The sequence below is a fragment of the Watersipora subatra genome, chromosome 5 (assembly GCF_963576615.1).
Source record: "Watersipora subatra chromosome 5, tzWatSuba1.1, whole genome shotgun sequence".
NCBI lineage: Eukaryota > Metazoa > Bryozoa > Gymnolaemata > Cheilostomatida > Watersiporidae > Watersipora > Watersipora subatra.
In genome coordinates this window covers 19,399,563-19,420,276 of record NC_088712.1, presented here as the reverse complement: position 1 = coordinate 19,420,276, position 20,714 = coordinate 19,399,563, and the positions used below count along the sequence as shown (strand labels likewise).

The 20,714-nt window shown below is 37.1% G+C and overlaps 2 protein-coding genes and 1 pseudogene across 3 annotated transcripts in view; 2 read left to right on the top strand and 1 right to left on the bottom strand.

Annotated features, from left to right (window-relative positions):
- The window catches only part of LOC137396870 (nuclear nucleic acid-binding protein C1D-like), a 52,857-nt gene that overhangs the window by 3,741 nt on the left and 28,402 nt on the right, over positions 1-20,714 (bottom strand). For both annotated transcript variants that reach the window (XM_068083172.1, XM_068083173.1), the window contains exons 2-6: positions 11,060-11,209; positions 9,556-9,622; positions 6,386-6,528; positions 5,515-5,593; positions 1,049-1,188 (exon numbers count right to left, since the gene is read on the bottom strand). In XM_068083172.1, the coding sequence (XP_067939273.1) occupies positions 1,049-1,188; positions 5,515-5,593; positions 6,386-6,528; positions 9,556-9,622; positions 11,060-11,197 (567 nt within the window). In that variant the 5' untranslated portion in view covers positions 11,198-11,209. The remainder of the gene's footprint in view (positions 1-1,048; positions 1,189-5,514; positions 5,594-6,385; positions 6,529-9,555; positions 9,623-11,059; positions 11,210-20,714) is intronic.
- Positions 15,231-16,164, top strand: LOC137397179 (uncharacterized; annotated as a pseudogene).
- LOC137397178 (uncharacterized) lies at positions 16,613-18,141 on the top strand. The gene is made up of 4 exons (XM_068083466.1): positions 16,613-16,711; positions 16,898-17,192; positions 17,345-17,533; positions 17,690-18,141. Exons 1-4 carry the CDS (start codon positions 16,613-16,615, stop codon positions 18,139-18,141), a joined length of 1,035 nt encoding a protein of 344 aa, XP_067939567.1.

The following is a 20,714-nucleotide window of genomic DNA, read 5'->3' as shown; positions in this document are numbered from 1 at the left end:
ACATCATTGCATGCAAACCTTTTAGATGCCCGTATTATCTTTTGGTGTTTTGTGTCAGACTAGCAATAGGAGTAACTAAATGTACTTTTAATTCATGTTAGTTATGAAAACATAGTACGTGTGTTTTACTACCAGAGCTGTTCAGTTGTGGCTACAATACCAGGTGTTGTTCACAATGTGTATGCATATTGAATGTCCTGTAACATGTTGTTTTTTAGAATATCTACTGATATCTTATAAAACAACTACTTAAAGATAGAAATATTTGTGGTATCAATTGACACGCGTGTGATTCTATGCAGTAAACGCTAGGCATATGATACTTTAAACATGTGGCAAATATTTTACATCTCATAAGTTACAACTTCCTTGTGGCTAAAAAGATGCACGAGTGAGCATTCTCAAGGGCAGAGGCTAGAATTAAGAGAGCTCAGCAGAAATTCAATCGAGGGCCAGGCATCTATTGTCAGCCAAATTCTGGCTAGATGCAAGTCTGTCCAATTCCACTCGTAAGCCTCACAGGCAGTGCTGTATTAAAACATTGATGTACAGTCAGACCTTCCTTTACAAATACAGTCAAACCTCCCGTTATAAATACAGCCAAACCTCTACATACAAGTACAGTCAAATCTCAACTTACAAGTACAGTCAAACCCCTACGTACAAGTACAGTTAAACCTCTACTTACAAGTACAGTCAAACCCCTACATACAAGTACAGTCAAACCTCTACTTACAAGTACAGTCAAACCTCTACATACAAGTACAGTCAAAACTCTACTTACAAGTACAGTCAAACCTCTACTTACAAGTACAGTCAAACCTCTACTTACAAGTACAGTCAAACCTCTACTTACAAGTACAGTCAAACCTCTACATACAAGTACAGTCAAACCTTCACTCATAGGTACATGAGTTGCCAACCACTAATCACTCGGCGTCTGACCTCCAAATGCTAACAGCCCACACACCAGTGTATATGTACTTTTAGATATCTGATCAAGTAAAAACTCTACCAAACAAGGAGAGGTTCTAACCAATAGTCCCACCTCCGCTAGCTTCTTCTTTTTCTTCTTCTTAAGTAATGCTGCCTTCTTAGGATCTTTTGTTGACTTCTTTGAGATTTTTGGTTTTTTGCTGACCACTCCTACTTCTGTTGAAGATTCTGGGACTGCTGCCTTAGCTGAAGCTGCAACAGAAACAAGTGGGCTATTAAAGCGTACTGGGTAAAAAATGCTAGCCATCTATGAACTTGTTGCGGCCTAGATCATAAACATTTTGCTGGCAATTAATCAATGAAAAACACAGAGGCAAGTTACAGTTTTGTAATTTAAAGAGAACACCACACATAAAAAATATTGCTTAGCAAATGATGACTGCAAGTCAAAATGTACTCGAAAGCCAAGATTTTTAAACTTGAAGTAAAAACAATTAAACAGTGTGCTATAATTGAATAATAAATTATGTACCAGGGTTTCCAATACAGTAGATGATTTGAGTGCATTTAATCGTGATCATGTAACTATTATACTAGACCTTTGATTAGAAGTCACCAACGACCATGTCAAACTGTCACCCAATGAGTTATGACTGTATGTGTAAGGTGGGAAATTAACTAGAATAATGGCGCCAACAACAATCAGGACTTGTCTTCCCTTTCTTTAGCATGCTGATTTAATATACTAATTATGTGATTTCATTTCTAGCAACCCAATTAATACAATATTATGATTCAGTGAATGTATCATAAGTAGGATTATTATAAACCAATGCCATTCACCATCTATGAAAATAATTAGGACTTGCCCTATCTTTCTTTTTTAATATGTAACAAAGTATAGACAACTCTTAAAAGTGCCAACTTATAATTTACTTTGGCTTGCTGAACTTTTGTGAGCAACAAATTTAAACCAACATGCTATAAACTATTTGACTCAAACATTTGCTGAACAATTCTTTTTGAATGACAACAATTTACACTGGATTGAATCAAATTTGACAAAAAAAGATACTACAATTTCATGACAAGAAACGAAATTAAAGATGTAAACTTTGTAAATGTAGCATACTGTTTAAGTATCTTTCATGTTCAACATTAATAAGTAATATTTCAGTTTGAAAATACTTCCTACAACTTCATGTTATGCTGGAGGTCTCAGTCATAATTAAACTAAATTACGTGGGAGATCTATGATTATCTCTGAAAACCATTTTGATTTGAGGCACAGCAAGCTCTATCAGTTTTCTGTACTTGCATGACCCCATTTCAGATAGTAGGTACCCCACTATATGATGTATATGTTGTCTGTATAATGTACATTTAATTACATTTCATTTTATCACTGCCCTCTGAAGGACATAACTGAAGCCTAGTAAACCAGCGAGATGTTATTAAACTGTGGACTGGCAGCATTACAATGATAGAACTAATTACTTCTATCAGCTGACTAGATTATCATATCAGCTAAGGCTGGTTCACACTATATCGCTGTTTGTCAGCGGTTTCCTTTCGGCGTTCATCGTCGATTATGTGAACCGTGAACCGATGGCATCGACGAAGCAATGTGATGAAGGGAAAGTTTGCAGCTGTCAAACTTTCCCGATATTTCGTCGAGCATTGACAACCGCCTTTAAAATGTAAACCATTTCGGCGATGGTAATCCATGGTCACCGTTAGAGTGATTTATTTATTTCTGTTTATGTCCGTTGCTGCGGGACTAGTATTTGACTTTGGTCACGCGAAAACCAAGAAGTTTGTTCGCAAAAACTTGAAAAGAAAAATTAGAACACTAAGTCACTGATGCAAACCCGGATATGTTTGTAATAGTGTGAACATCGTTATCATCGATGATCACCGGAGTATTGCGGCATCAACGCCGAGATACGCCGATATTGTGTGAACCAGCCTTTAAGAACTGTGACAAGACATGGCTGAAGAGGATTATCAATCTGGTTGAATGAAAAGGCTTTGCATGTCAATATTCAACCTAGATCAGGGAATCCATTTAAATTTATACGATTTTTCTGTGTGATATTCTAAAACAAGAGAAACTGAGGTTGATTAGAAAAAAAAAACAACTGGACAACATCTGGTGGTATTCCTTGTCCAGCTTAGAGATTGTTAAATGTGGCCCAGTCGTAGTGTATGAACGACTGGCAATAAAATTAATGAATCAACTCAACTTATTCAGTTCATCCAGAACAAAGGTCAATAACAAGAAATCAAAAGATAAGAAAAGTCATCTACCTATGGTACTGCATGACCACAATAAACCTAGTAATATGGCTACTACCCGGTATTTGTAAATGTGCTCATCTGCTTCACCAATATCTGTCTAGCCTCGACTTACGACTGTCGTGACAAAAAAAACTCCAGCACGTTTGACTCTAAACCGAAAATAATTTTCAAGATATGAAGCAAGAAATTTCTCAAAGCATTGAAGTTTCATAGGAAAAGATGAAGAGACACACAGACAAATTAAAATGAAAACAAAAAATGCAACAGTAATTATTCCAAGTACTTCCTTTATTACCAATGGTAGTTTTAATTAATAGCTAAAGCTCTCTCCATCCCAAGCTTTCATAATAGATGAATGAGAAATAATTTATGTACATTTGATTAGTTGAAATCAGTGTTACTCATTGGAAAGACTTCAATTTTATCGCAACTTTTGTCTGAAATTAGTTTCATGTCCTAAAGATGACTCACGGATTCGTCACAAAGAATAGGAGAATTATGAAGTAACAGGAAATTGTAACAAATGAGGTAGCGCATTATGAATGCCGAGGCGTTTTATTTTTTGTTACCATAAAATTCTGAAAAGGCACAAATAAAATGATGACCAATATGAGGCTTAAACCCATGACAGTGGGCTAATAGACTAATGCTCTAACCAACTGACCCAGGCCTGTATTCCCTGGTTGCAAGTTGGGGCGGCAAATGTTAGGCGACTAGTTATGAGCATCTAGGGTTTTGGAGGGGGCGGTGTAAGCCACCCCCAACAGGTTTCTTTCATGTAGGGCCTCAACCGGGCATCTCATGTAAAGTTTAAAAATTTTTTATCAGAAAATGTAAGATTTTTGAGATTTGTTTGTTTTAGGTGATGTGACTGCCAGGACGTTTTTAAATTAAAATAGGCTAAACTTGATCGCAGTTAAAACGCTCAGAAAAAAGACATCTATTTATAGGCGTTTCAACAAAGATCAACTTTGCCGATTTTATTTTAAGTTCATCCGAAGGTTTTTACGCTTTCAATGGGCCATTGCTAAGCGGATGTTTGTTAAAACTTGACCTTTTGCAAACCTTTATAAAAGTTGTTAACAAAAGTATTTTGCTTATGCTGATAATAATGACGCCCAAGAACTACTAAAAGTTGATGTTTGTCTCTATGGCTTGGAATAAAGTGATATTCTACACTGCGATAAAAACCGTTCCCGTAACCGTTGGGCAAATAACTGTTCGAGTTAATGATGTTGAGGTCGAGTTATCGAAAGTAATTTATCATTGCGTGGGAACGGACCAAACAAATCTGTTCGTGATAAAATTTTACATTTTATCCGAGGGCGAGTTATCCGAGTTTGACTGTACTTAGCCGCCAAAAAATCCTAAAAAGTTGGGGCGGCTCAGCCGGCCCAGGGAATACGGGCTTGAGCTGAGCTAATCAACCACCTTCTGAAACCTCAGAATAATAATCTTTATCTGTGCTTGATGACAGAAAAAGCGAACAGATAATCGGACATCTGCCAATAATAATATACAGTAGATTTATAAACCAAGTGAGTCTAAGCTTCAACTGAGAATAAATCATACTTCCATCATCAACTTTATTTCCAAGCTTTCTAGTTTCCAGGTTTTCCCAGGTTACAGAGCTATTCAGGTGTCTCTTTAGTAGAGTGACAGTAAAACCTTTTAATGCTTACTACATTATTAATTTAGTTAAAATAGTTTCAAATAGTCCATGTTTTTCATACTATATTTATTTGCTTTCCACATACAAAGCATATTTTGGAGTTTATAAACTTTGTGTGAAGAAGTTCAACTGCTTGTATTGTAAAAGAAAACTACAGAAATCAGTTTTTCGATCAAAATAAGTGATGTTTTTAAGACTACTTATGTCTGTCAAGCCTACTGATTTGGCTGAAACGAATTTAGCTTACTAAACACTCATGTCGGACTCGTATGTCGAGGTATGACTGTACTCATTCTAGAATATACTAGAGCTGGTATCGCTTATTAATGCACGTCAAAATAACATGTTAATAACAGTGATAAAACTCACCGACCTTTAAGGTGACTTTGCTACAGTCGTTATGAATCTTGTCTAAACCTGATTTGGAAAGCCTTAATGTGCAAAATATGGAGAAATGAAGAGACAGACATGATAAATAATTAAACTCTCACTACATTGTCACTTGTTTCCACGGCAACTAGCAATATGTATGAGTCAATGAAATAGGTAGCAAAGAAATGACAGAAACTTTACGTAACACGGAACTAAACTTTGACAACACTAACCAGAACTGGAAGTCGCCTCAACAGTATACGAGTCCAACCTTTGTCTGTGGGCAGCAGACCAGAGGGCATTTCTCATAACCTGCATTCATAAATCACATGCCTAACAGTATCATAAAATGTTATGGCTTTGCTAAGGTAATCATAGTTAGAGAAAATCATGTTATACCTTAGATGATATACATACTAGTAATCATAGGTAGAGTACCATGTTATATCTCAGATGATATACATACTAGTAATCATAGGTAGAGTATCATGCTATACCTTAGATGATATACATACTCGTAATCATAGGGAGAGTATCATGTTATACCTTAGATTATATACATACTAGTAATCATAGGTAGAGTATCATATTATACCTTAGATGATAAACATACTAGTTATCATAGGTAGAGCATCATACTATAGCTTAAATGATATACATGCTAGTAATCATAGGTAGAGTATCATGCTATACCTTAGATGATATACATACTAGTAATCGTAGGGAGAGTATCATGTTATACCTTAAATTATATACATACTAGTAATCATAGGTAGAGTATCATGTTATAACTTAGATGATATACATACCAGTAATCATAGGTAGAGTATCATGTTATACCTTGGATGATATACATACCAGTAATCATAGGTAAAGTATCATACTGTACCTTAGATGATATACATACTAGTAATCACAGATAAACCCATAAAATATTATTTGTGATAGCTTCTATACAACTAGGTTGTTAGACTTGCAAATACCACAGAGACAGTTGTTTTCGCAAAAAAATTTTTCGGTGACTTGTTTTCCAACTGTTTCCGAATATGTGCTGTCAAGCGGAAGCACTGCCACAATATTACACAGTGAACATGGACTACCAACCCGTTTTGTGACGTCTTTGTTTAATCTTGGGGCCAGCTTTCTGTCTTCAGCTTCTTTCATGCGGCCCAAATAAGTCTTGACTCTGTTTAGTTCCTTGCTGAGCCCATGTGTAGTTGGGTTGATTCCTAGCGTTTTCAAGTATACTAAAGAACAGACAACTTCTGTAGTACCCACTCAATATGGAGTGTGGAGATTGGGTCAACACATAACGACAAATTTAGACCTAAACACAGAATTGTTCAGCGGCATGCCTACATGAGATTTACCTACCTAAATTTACTAAAATTGAATGTAAACAAACTACAATAGAAGGCCCTATCACGTAAACCTTCTTTAACACAACTTCCACTTTACATAGATAATTTATGCAACGGTTTTTGCTTCGTATTATGTAAGAAACTCAATATAAGGTAAAAAATCAAGGCACTGCAAGTTCTCAAATTTGATTTGAATAACGAGAGCCCTATAGTTAGCCATAAAATATTATTTTTTATCTTGCCACACTCGAGTGTATACCCTTACATGTACGGTAAAACCTCTATTTGAACACCACCTCCATTTGAACACTACCTCTATTTGAACGCCACCTCTATTTGAACATCACCTCTATTTGACCGCCAATACAAGAGAAGGGTTAAAAAACAGAGCGCTACCCTCTATTTGAACGCCACCTCCACTTGTTCGCCACTTTGATTATCTTTGATCTTTATGAACCCATATTAGATCAGAGAAGTGTCCACCTTAATACTTATTAATGATGAATTGTTTACTTTAATAATAAATCAATTCTCTTGTCCAACTCCACAACTTTGGCTTTTTTCGTTAAAACTTTGAAAGCAACACCATAGAAATAATCAATAAATAAAGGTTACATTCAGCGAGCAAACTTTTACGCGCTGCATTTGTGCTAAATGCAGCGTGAAAAAGTTTTGCTCTGCCAAAAATTGTTTGGACGCTAATGTCGACTAGTTCAGCAGTGCAAAAGAAGAGTTAAGGCCAGAAGATGTAGTGGAAGGTATTGAAAAACTAAAAGATGTTCGTTCCATTGAAAGCAACAATTAGAACGCAGCTATCCGAGCAAACGATGGAAATATTTTTGTTTAAAAAAGTTAATTTTGTTTCTGCATGTAATTTAAGTATGGTTAGTTTATGTCACTTGTTCATGAATATATATTTGTACCATTTGATAGATTATTATTATATAACTTATAAATATGCAAATTTATGGCATGTTATAATGATGCGGCTTACAATAATTATAACATGCCATATAATTATAATGGCATGTTATAATTATATGCCATTATAATTACAACATGCCATTATAATTATAATGGCATTATAATTAATGCCATTATTATAATGCATTAATTATAATGCATTATAATAATGCATTATAATTAATGCGGCTATCTAACACGCTATCAGCGACTAGATAGCATGTTGCGGCTATCTTGCGGCTATCTTAACACGGCTTACAATAGATTGATGCTCATAACTCCACTTCTGTTGCACATAAAAAGCTAGTTTTGGCTGCAAACTGTAGCAAACATATCAATGATTACAATGAGCTTTTATACAATATTGTTAAATATAAATATGAAATAGAAATATGTCTTCAAATTAAAGATGAAATAAAAATTTAAAATGCCAAAAAATTGCAAAGAAGGACACATGCTATAATATCAACGCAGGCCAATTGTAAGCAATAGATATCAATTGGTAGAGATATTTCTCGGTTTCTCAATGCTTAATTATTAAGAGATCTTTGACAAGTAAGTTGGTAGATTTATTGCACCCAAAATGTTGAATATCGCTCCACAACAAAAAAGAGCAAAATATAGGTGACTTTCGCTTCACCCGTAATAGGGCTAAATTTATCTTCCCAAGGTTTTGGCGAGCCATTTGACAAATACACCACCAGCCTCTATTTGAACGCAACTGACCACCACTATAGAGGAAGGATTGAAAAATAGACCGCCATGGCGTTCATTTAAAGGTTTTACGGTATATACATTAATGATTATATAATCTATATACAATGCACACATAATGTTTATATATTATATGTGTATACATTATTTATTACATATACATAACCGGAAATTCTATTTATATATAATTATACTAGGTGAATGCCCGGATAATAAAAGTCTTTGCACAGGAAACTAAATTTTATTTAACATATAACAACAGTTACCATTTTAACTTGTAAATCATATCATGAGAAAAGTGTTTTGCGCAGTTTGAATAAATTAAGAGAAAAAGTGAAACAACTGTAAAGGTTTTCAAGCAACTGTAACTTTCAAACTTCATATCATGAGGAGAATGTTTTGTGCAGGTTAAATTAATTAAAAAACAAAATAAAACAACTATAAAAGTGTTTAAATGTAAAATAATTAGCAAGTAATCGCTAAATTAAGTCTGTTTTGCTACGATTACAATAAATAATGATTTGGTAATGATACAATTACTACGAACTGAGAAAACAAAATAAAAATCCTGAATATGTTGAATTAATAATAACAATTCTTGCATAGAGGTGTGGGTGTATAAAAAGGTTACTGTTCCAGCAGAAGCTATCCATCAAAACTTGGAATATGACAATACTGATACCTCTCGATACTGGTAAAAATGAGATATCGTACTGTCTTTGTCTGGTACTTTGTCTGACCGAATGGAAAGAGAATGTAGAGGCTATTTCTACTCGAGATAATCAATTGAACTTTACAAAAACTGGAAATAGAAGTTCAAGAAAAAGCAAAGAATCTTCATGTTTCATAGAGATGATACAATTTTCAATTAATACGTCATTTAGTGTGTGCGATCGAGAAAAGGGCGTGTACAGTATATTGTAAAAGCTCTGAATCGTAAGAGCCTTCGTAGACTTGTGAGTAGGCAATTGGATTACTAATCTTCGGTTGCGTTCTTTGTGGGTTTAATTTCAACAGAATGCGAGCTTTCAACTCCAAAATTTTAGCAGCTATAGCTGGACATACCAAAGGAGAGACAGACGACAAACTTTAAGATTTATAGATATAAACATAGACGTATATGCCAATACGTATATAAAGACGCAAAGCGCAGCGAGACATCACAAATATTATGCAGAGAAGAGAAATCAGAAAAGTTGTAAATACACAGAAAAAACTAATTTACAATAGGCTTACCCCAGAACATAGAGTTGACTGCATAGAGAGAGATGAGATCAATTTTAGCTCGCTGCAATACTCCAACCTGCACAATATGAAAAGGCTGATGAACTGGATGTTTTATATAAATTTTGACACACTACCTGGTGGTCCACTACACCCTAACTGGTGATCTACCATTCGCTATATGGTGGTCCATTATACCCTACATGGTGGTTTATTTTATTCTACCTGATTATACACCATACAACTACCCGGTGCTTCGCCAAATCATACCAGTTGGCATCTATAGCCTATCCATTGAAAAGTATATCCAACTTGGTGGTAAGCTAGACCCTACCTAAAAGTATGCCATACTTTTGGTGATACACTATAACCTGCAGGATAGTACGTCACACTCACACCCAACCTCTATGTACTTATATATTTGATATGAAAGGCAGCGATATTAATCACAACACTTATTACTGAGAGAAAAACTAAAAAACACAAAAAACAGATGAGATGATGTAGCTGCAAACATGAACAAATTTATTAGGTTAAAAATAAATACACCAAAAATGTGTTTTTTTCACGAATAGGAGATAGGTAGGTGTAGGGTACATTCTTTATATTTTCAATGATCGTATGCGATGACTGTCAGATCCTTGTTGACAGATGGTAAACATGAGCTTCTTGATAAATCATAAAAACTGTGACCTGACAACAGTTAATGTTTGTAGACTACGGTAATCATTTTACTTGATGTACAGATCATGTGTTCAAGGAACACTAAAACGTTTTTATTGGATTCATTTTTTGATTGATAGAGTAATTGCTAAGTCGTTCGCATATCATTGACGGTGTGTGGAGATAATAGCAACTTTATGATAGTCCGTAGGCCTTTAGATCAACTTACACAAATCATTTGTTGATTTTATCAGAAAGTATTGATATTTTCCTATCATTTGCAATTGTTTTTGATGTTTGAGATGATCTGACTGCAAGTATTTCTATAGATCGACAAAACTGGATGTTTATAGATTAAAATCGACAAAACTTGATCGCAGTTAAACGCTCAGATCAAGTGAAAGTTTGATTATGGCATTTATAGTTGCAAAGAGACCAACAGAATAGTGGCACATAGGTCTAATGCTGTAACTGGAATGCTATAGCCAATATCAACTATAGCAACGATAGCAACTAATGACATCATTTAGACATATATTTTCTTCTGAGCGTTTTAACAGTGATCAAGTTTTGTCAAATTTAATTTTGAAACATCCTGGAAGTCAGATCACCACAAACATCAAAAACAATCGAAATTGGTAAGAAAATATCGATACTCTGATAAAATCCGGATGTTTCGTAATTAAATTTGACAAAACTTGATCGCAGTTGAAACAATCGGAAGATAAATGAATAAATCTAAAATCTAAATAAAATAAATAAATCTAAAAATCTTACATATCTAAATCTCTTATATACCTGTTGGAAACACAATACAATATGACAATATTATAGATATAAGCAGTTACAATACCTTTGCTGCCATATCGGCAACTGGACAGTCCAGCAATGGCTGCAGGGACTCACTGACAGAACTTATCTTGTTATCAACATCGTCAATGATAGGAGACAACTCTTCAATCCCTTTGTCTACACTTGGGATCAATGCCATGCCAGACAAAACCTGTGGCAAAATGATTATTAGCATTTCATAAAATGTTGATATTTATGAACCTAGCTACAGAACGTCTCGAATAAACAAGGTCTTCCACATCTGAAGCACAACTATTATTTACAATATTTTGGGTTAAAATGGTGTTAAATTGGGTGTGTCAGCCGCAACGATGGCAACTAGAAACATACTAGCTGATATTTGTGGTGACACCTACGAAACTGATAGACAAGTTGTTGTTTCTGGTAGAATTATCTTATAACTGACCTAAAGCGCATTATTTACCCAAAAGTAACTGTGCTTTAAAGTACAATTTACTAAGAATTCAAGAAAATGTTGCAGAAAATCTTCTAAAAGGTTTGTGCTGAAGGAGTTCTACTGCAAGCTAATGGCTTACCCTAAATATTTCAATAAACTTTCCCTGTAAGCAAGTTTTTGTTAATTAGAAAATTTGATAAAACTCATGAGAGCCATTCCAGAGTGAAAAGAAAGAAAAGAAGCAATTTAAACATGGCTGACTACATAAAAAAAATTACAATGAAAAACGTAAAATTTCACATTTTCTCTCTAGTGATTCTTCTAAAAAAATTTTAAAATGTTTATGAGCACCCCTTATGACAACACAGACTGAATAGTCGACAGTATTTCCCATATTTTCAATAGTGTATAAGACAAGATCTAAGTTTAGAAAGAACTCTAAGACCTCCATCTAGAGGTAAAGAAGCGACATTTACAAGTGGAGTAAAATACTAAAAGACACCATAAAATATAGTTATATAATACTACAAAAAACAATTAAATAGTTCCGAAACACTAATAGACAACAAAATTGTGGACATTAAATGACACTATAGAAATTGTCAACTTCCTCTCAGGTCACTGGATGTTCTAGAGAGGAAAATTTGGTGGTGAAATGTTTTGAAGGTCAAAAGAGCCCAAGGTTGTTTACTAGTGAAAGATCTAGTGGTATAAGAATGTGTGTTACTGGAAACATCAAACACAGTGATTAATTACTAGTGGACATCACTTGAGAGGATTTTTATCAGCGGCCACATTTTGGCTGAGCACCTCCCATTTTTGAGCATCTCCAAATCTAGCTCTATTCTGGCTTCGGTGACACTCTCTACACTTTTGAGATTGGCTAAAAAGCATGCTGCACGTCTCTGAATGTTTTCTAGCTGATTTTCCTGTCGATTGAAGTGTGAATTGCATGCCTGTCAGGCAAGTTGTAGCATTATCTTATAATATGTCATTATTATTCACTGCGTTCCGAGTATTTACTGCGGATCAGCCTTTTTCCTGTTAGCGTGACTTCTGGAAAAAAGCTGTGATTTGTAACTCTTATATCATGTCTGTTCAATCCATAAAAATCCTGACGTATCTACATACATACACCACAATGGTGATGAAGATGGGATGCCAGGGTGTTCTAGAGTGTTTAAGCCATAATAGGCTTGGTTTGTTGTATCGTTTAATTTTAAGTTATTATTGCGATTGATAAATATTTACCGTAAAACTGTTTCAAGTAAAAATGGCTGCCGCTTACGCAAGTGATCTCAAAGGCCCTCCACGGTTTGATGATGGTGATATGGCTAGTGTATCTGTTAAATGAAAAGCTTCGATAAAACAATTCCGTTTGTTTGCAGATTGCAAATGTTTATTCAATACAAAACCAAACCCGATACTGGCACAGCAAAAGCTTTGAGGTTAAGACGTAGAGCTATGTTAATTTGCTGTTTAGGATCAGGTGCTAGAGATACATTTCATAGCAGGCTTCATGATGCAACTAGTTTTAACAAAGGCGAGGCTGATGAGTATGATAAAGGCTGTTGTCTGTCTAAATACGCTGTTCACATACACTCCTAACCCAAAATTCTTGCGGCACCAGTTTAGGAAGTTAACTCAAACGAGTAATGAAAATATTTCACAGTACGCAGCACTGCTACTAAAAGCTTCAGAAGGCTATGGTTTTACAGATGGTAATGTTGAAATTGTAGATCCAGTGACAGCTGGTTGTTCTCCAGCTAATTTTCGTTCAAAACTTTTGAGTAAGGGCGAAACATTGGATTTACCTAGACTCTTGAACATAGCAGTGAACTACGAAGCTGTTCAAATTCAATCAAAGGAGAAGAAAGCTGGTCCTATTAGTAGGGTAAACAAAGTCTAAACTAAATCACAGGGCTCTAGTTCCAAGCAAAAGTCTCAAAAGAGTAAAACGGAAAAATCAGATATTGAGTGCTATAGATGTGGGAATAAAGGCCACACCGATAGCAGCGCTACATGCCCTTATAGAGGAAAAACGTGTAAACAGTGTAATCAGAAAAATCACTTTAAAAAGAAATGCCCAACTAACCAAAAACTGACAAAAAGAATAAAGCTAATTGTCTGGAGACTGGGAGAGACGAGTATCAATACGCTTTTACCTGTAAATCTAACAAGATGTTTCATAGAGTTAGGAGGTGTCTCCGCAAACCTTATTATGGACTCTGATTGTGACTGCAACATTTTATCTGCACAATCTTGAAAATCACTAAAGCGCGACAGTATCTCATGTGAGTCTAGTAAACAAACTAAAACAATTTACCCATAGGGCAGAGAGGTATCACTCAAGGTTATTGGTACTTTTATAGCTAACGTGAAAATACTACTAAAGCAGAGATTGTTTATGTGGATCATGAATGTTGAATCGTTACTTGGCTATGAAACATCTGAAAACTTTGGCGCATTAAAAATAGGCATAAATGCTAGTGTAAATATGTGTAGTTCATACCAAGCCAAATATCCAACTTTGTTTAATGGCGTTGGTCTTCTGAAAAACAAAGAAATTAGATTGACTATAAATAACTCTGTTACACCTGTCTGTCAACCATGTAGGCAAATACCCTCTGGCCTTACGAGATTAAGTTGAATAGGAAAGTTATGAGCTAGTCAAATCTGACATCATAGAACCTGTCACTGATGTCAGCAACTGAGTGTTTCCCGTGGTGGTTGTGCCGAAGCCCAATTCGGAGATTAGATTGTGCGTTGACATAAGGCAAGCCAACACTGCTAGCAAGCGTGAAAGACATCCAATACTAACAGTAGACGAGTTGCTGCTTGATTTGTCAAAATCAAATATATTTAGCAAACTTGATCTTAAATGGGGTTTCCATTAAATCATGCTGCATGGAAAATCCAGGCACAACTTTTGCCACTCATGTTGGCTTATACAAATATAAATGCCTAAAGTTTAGCATCAATGCAGCTCTGGAACTATACCAAAATGAAATACGAAAAATCATACAGGGTATACAAGAGGTGGCTAATATGAGCGATCACCTTGTAGTGCTTGGCTTAACCCATTCAGCCCGGCAAGCCACTCACAGTGGCTTGATGTTTTATCAATAATGACGGCAAGCCACCGTCAGTGGCTTTGTGTTACCATAGAGATGTTAGTTAATTAATCTTTTGTTTGAGGCTATAATGTTTTGGTTTGAGGCTGTGCTGGAAGATTGCCCAAGTTTGTATGTAGTTTACATTTAGTTGGGGTGGTCATAACAAGCCACAAACTGAAATATTCTCCTCACAAAAATTCAGGAGCCGTCCTTGAATTCACTTCAAAGCCATTCTCTAGCATGGCTGATGCAAACGGGCCACGCAGAGCTTTAGCTGCAGCTGCCAGAGAATTGCTGAATGCTTCATTTGCTCTAGATAATATACTGGACAGTTCAGATGATGAGGTAAGCACACAGTCATTGATTAGTGGTGGTTAGTATTGTTGCTAGTAGTTATATTGTATGTTAGGATGTTCCCATACCACAGCCTGTCTTAATGTAGCTCTGGTAAAGTAATTATGTCTCCATACCCATGAGTGTCATACATTACTGAAGTTCAGTCGTTGTCTTGCTATCTAACTATACACACATACTTTACACAAAAACTGTCTTTTCTCTCTACACATTCAATATAGCTAACAGCATAACATGGTGTCAGGATGGTAGAACGGCTACTTAGCAGCTGGGATTAGGCTTCGCGTACGGGCGCATTATCAGCTATGTCAGAAGGTGGCTCGCTCAGACCATAAACTTGCTAACTTTTTAGCAAGTTTTTCAGCCCAGAATCCAAGTGAGGCTAGCAGGAATTGGGCAGCATGGCTAGAGCAGTACGATTTCTACATGTCGGCAACCGAGAAAAATGCCAAAGACGAAAGCGTACAGGTAGCCACTTTGCTAACAATACTTGGAGCGGAAGGGCAAGAGCTGTTCCGAACATTTGACTTGTCGGAGACAAACAGGAAAAAAATTGAGTCTGTCAAGGATGCATTCACGAATTACTTTGCTCCAAAGGTAAAGGAGGAGTTCGAACGCTACAAGTTTTACAGTCGAGTGCAACAGCCGGGTGAATCGTTTGACAAATTTCTGCCGGCGCTTAAAAGCCTCGTGTCAACCTGCAACGTTCATGAGTCAGAAAGGGACAAGGCACTAAGGGACAGAATCGTATTTGGTATCATCTCTGAATCGGTACGTGGGGAGCTTTTCAATGTGCCAGAAACTCTTACATTATCCAAATGCATCGAGGTTTGTCAACGTTTTGAAGCAACGAAGCAATATTTGAATGACTTTAAGACATCAAATTCAGGACCAGCTGCTTCTGTACACGCCCTAAACATGCAAGACAAACACAATATGGCACGGCAAAATGCCAAGCTTCCACATGACATGCAACAAAAGAAAACGGTAACTAACTGCAGATATTGCGGAGGTTCGCATATAGTTAGACAATGTCCGGCCTACGATAAGCTTTGTAAAAACTGCCATAAAAGGGGACATCAAAAGGTCTGCCGATCACCGCCTTCCGCCACAAAGAACACAGCATCAACTGCCTCCAGAGTACACGACAGAGCTGTGCTACTCGAGTACAAATTCGAGTACAAGTACTACTCGAGTACCGATTTCAGCTACTCTCTACTCTACTCGAAGGGGCCATAATATGGGATAAATATACTCTACTTGTACTCCCTTGAGAAGAAAGTACTCGGAATCTACTTGCAAGTTTAAATACTCTACTCTACTTCACTCTACATCAAATATACTCTACTCTACTTTACATCAAAATACTCTACTCTACTTTAATCGACATCAAATATACTCTACTCTTACTTGCACCAGGGAGTTGTCAACTCCCTGTTGACACATAATATTTCTTTTTACTTTACCTAGACTGTGATCCAATTTGTATTGTGTACTACCTGCTTTGTTCAGCAGCACAATTTCTCTGTACGTGTGTAATGTATGTTGGAACAAGGGCTTTTTCTTATTGAAATGTCAATCCAAGGTCAAATAGACTACTGAAATGTTGTGCAAGTAACATGGTATGATAGTTAAGTGTCTGTGAGAATTCAGAAAAATAAAATGTGAGGAGAGATTTATTTTAACAATGGCAGAGGCAGGACCAGTGACAGTAATAGAGCCAGTAACAGATAGGAATACCAAGTCTTCCCCTACAATAATACAATTTGGATATACTGACTATAAGGTTAGTTGTTACATTTGCTTTTTCCTTCATTATGTGTGGTTTAGTAGCCCTTTTCTCTACCACAGCTATGAGTTTCTGTTCTTGTTTTACAAAAACAGACTAAAGGAGGCGTTTGAGAAGACTTTCGGAAACGAAGCCTCAGTGCCTGCCAGTAATGCCACAAGGTGGAACTCAACGTTCCGGCAGGTTTTAGCAGTCATTAAGCTTGGTAGAGAGAAACTGAACGAAGTGTTGGCGGTGGAACACAATAACTTGGTAATGTCCGTGAGAGAATGGGGGCAGCTGAAAGAGCTGGTCACTATCCTCGGACCATTCACACAAGCCACAGACCAAACGCAGGGGGACAAGGTGGTGATGATTTCCATGGTGGCTCCGAGTGTAGTCGGTCTCCACAAGCATGCTGTTGTCATGAACAATGCTGGGCGATACCTGAAGAAGCTATCCGCAGCACTGCGTGATTCCCTCGCCAGAAGATTTGCAGGTAGGTCATGAAAACCAATTGACAATGTCTATTAGTACATACCTACCGATAAATATTAAATGTGCTCATAGCTCCATAACAAGGCTGTTGCGATGTATCTAATTTTACCTGATCTCCGTTAACCCAAGACTAACTTCATGGCTTTTACGCAGGCATATTTGACTATATGCATATGGAACTGCATATGGAAGACATCGCTGTCACCGACAAGCCTTTCGGTCATGAGCTATACATAATAGCTGCAGTGCTGGATCCTAGACATCTAACTCAATGGCTTCCGGAGGATGACGAAGAGCTAAAGCTGAAGATTCGTAGGCAGGTGATCGATGCAGCTGGGAGAGGTAAGGCTACGGGGTGTTGTGTTTATTATTATTATACTGTGTTTGTTTTTCAAGATTATTTGTGCAATAGCTCTGCTCGTGCTGAATCTGATGAGGAGATAATTATCATCATGCTTTGACTTGCTATACAAACAATGTGTGTTTTTTTGTGAATAGAATACAAGGAACCACTGGAAGCTGCTGCTGATGTTACCAATGAAGTTAATGTACCTGTTGCCGCCGATGTAGAGGACGCCGCCGGAGAACCTGTATTCAAACTGCCTCGGCTATTTGACTATCAGCAGGAGGAGAATATCCCTGTCACTACCAACAATCCAAATACAGTTCTTACCATCAGCGGCCAGTTTACTATGTATCTGGAGCTCGCCAGATCAACACCCATAGCAGCACGCAATCCGTTGGTGTTATGGCACCGAAAGCGGGAAATACTCTTCAAGCTGTACCCTCTTGCCCAAAAAGTGTTGAGTGTGCCGGCAAGTTCTGCTGCCATCAAGAGGATATTTTCTCACGGTGGCATCTTGATGAGGCCACATCGCGCCTCAATGAGCAATGCCGTTCTGGAGAACCTCATTTTCTGCAAATGCAACACGCTGCAGGGCCTAGTATAAATAAAGAAAGCTCGAACCCGGGGATAGTTGGACATTATACTTTTATATTATCATATTATTTTATCATATTATTATCATACCCTAATCATTATCATATTATATATATAGGCCTACCTGTACTGGTTAACTTGGCTGTTTTACTTGTTTGTTCGTTTTACTTTACTTTAATAAAAAGTACTTGATATTTGATTAATGTACTCTATACTTGTACTTGAAATTCAGAAGGAAAACTCTACTTGAACTTGAAATTTGAGAGATAACTCTTAGACTACTTGTACTAGGAACCAAGTTGTGATACTCTACTTGTACTCGGAATCAAGTTGTGATACTCTACTTGTACTCGGAAGGCAGAAACTTGTGTATACTTGTACTCGATTTTGTTTTGAGTACTCGCTTACTCTACTTGAACTGAAAAAAAAGTACTTGATCACAGCTCTGGTACACGAGCTTGCTTCAGAAGAGTCAGACGCGCTACAGGAAGTTAACGGTCAGTCTAAGCAGTGCAAAAATGAGTGGTATGTAACAGTTAACTGTGACAGCAAAAGCTTAAGGCTCAAGGTAGACACTGGTGCCTCTTGCAATGTTATACCAAAGTCGGTTTATGATAGCTTGGGCCTTGCCAATACTAGAATAGAGAAACACAGCCAGCTACTGACTTCATTTAGCGGGCATCCTATTAAAGTAATAGGAAAAGTATCACTCATGCTTGAGCATAAACTGACTTTTTCTATACATGATTTCATAGTAGTTGAGCAGGGTGAGACAACTCTTTTAGGCCTTCTTAGTTGCATTGCTATGAATTTGGTAAAAACTGCATGTGCTGTAACTAATAACTCTGTTGTATCTGAGTTTACTGATGTTTTTGAGGGATTGGGCAAATTGCCTAGTATGCATGCCTTGAGGCTCAAGGAGGGTAGCAAACCAGTAATACAGAGCCCTAGAAGGGTTCCCTTTAGATTGCAAGATGCTTTAAGATGCACTCTTAACTTAATGGAATCCAAAGGTACCATAGTCAAAGCTAAAACTCCTACAGATTGGGTCCACCCCATTGTGAATGTACTGAAGCCTGATGGATGGTTGCGTGTTTGCCTGGACCCTACACAGCTAAATAAGTGCATTAAGCGGGACCATTTTGCTTTGCCGACAGCGACTGAGATCTTTTCAAAATTGTCACAGTCGAGGGTTTTTCCCTCATTAGATGCGACGCAGAGGTTTTTGCAGCTTGAACTAGATCAAGAGAGCAGTTTTCTGACAACATTTGCTACTCCTTTTGGGAGATACCGGTTTTTGAGATTGCCATTTGGAATAAGCTCTGCGCCTGAGGTTTTTCACAGAACAATCAGTGAAATATTTTCTGACATTGACGGGGTAGAGACATTTGTATATGACTTGTTAATTCATGCGCCTACAAAAGCTGAACATGACGTCATACTTAGGAAAGTGCTAGCTAAGTGCCAAGAAGCCAATCTTAAACTCAATTTGGCCAAGTGTAAATTTGAGCAACCTGAGCTTAAATATTTAGGCATATAATAGGACAGGGTTTCATAAGACCTGACCCAGCCAAAATCCAAGCAATAATGGACATGCCAATTCCACAGTGTGCTGAAGAGCTGTGTAGGTTGTTAGGAATGGTGACTTACTTGAACAAGTTTTGTTCTAACTTGGCGGAGGTTACAGCTCCGCTTAAAAATCTAACAAGAAAGGGTGTACAGTGGGTTTGGACAACTGAGCATGAACAATCACTCACGCAGCTAAAGTTAATCATTAGCAGTGGTCAGTTACTCAAAATGTTTGATCCTAAGCAGCCAATCACCCTCAGTGTTGATAGCTCGCAGAATGGCATTGGAGCAACCATATTACAGAATGGGCAGCCTGTAGAATTTGCTAGATGTAGTCTATCTAGCGCTCAGAAGGCTTACGCGCAAATTGAAAAAGAGTTTTTAGCCATACAGTATGGTCTGAATAGATTTCACCAGTACGTTTATGGACAGAAAATTGTTGTTGAAACAGACCATTTGCCATTGCTGGGTATCAAAAACAAAGGGCTGAATGACCTCACACCGCGGTTACAAAGAATGAGACTTAGGACACAGCTTTATGATTATAACTTGATTCATAAACCTGGGAGCCTAATGTTTATTGCAGATACATTAAGTAGGGCTCACCTCAGTGACCAGTATCCAGACAGCGCAAGCTTAGTCAGCAAAGATCATGAGCAAATACATGCCGTAACTACTGGTATTTTGTCAAGCAATACACATCGTGAGAAATTTATCAAAGCCACAATTGATGATCTTACACTTGATACACTGAAGTCATGCATATAAATGGTTGGCCAGGAAGCCGACGAGCATGTTTAGAACCTGTAAAACCATTCTGGAATGTAAGGCAAGATTTGAGTGTACACAAAGAGCTTGTGCTCAAAGGAAGTCAGATAGTGGTGCCAATATCACTTAAGAAAAACATTATCAATGACATACACAAAGCACATCTTGGAGTTTCCAAGTGCATTGAACGAGCCAAAAATTCAGTTTATTGGCCAGGCTACGTTGGAAACATCACAGATTTGGTTG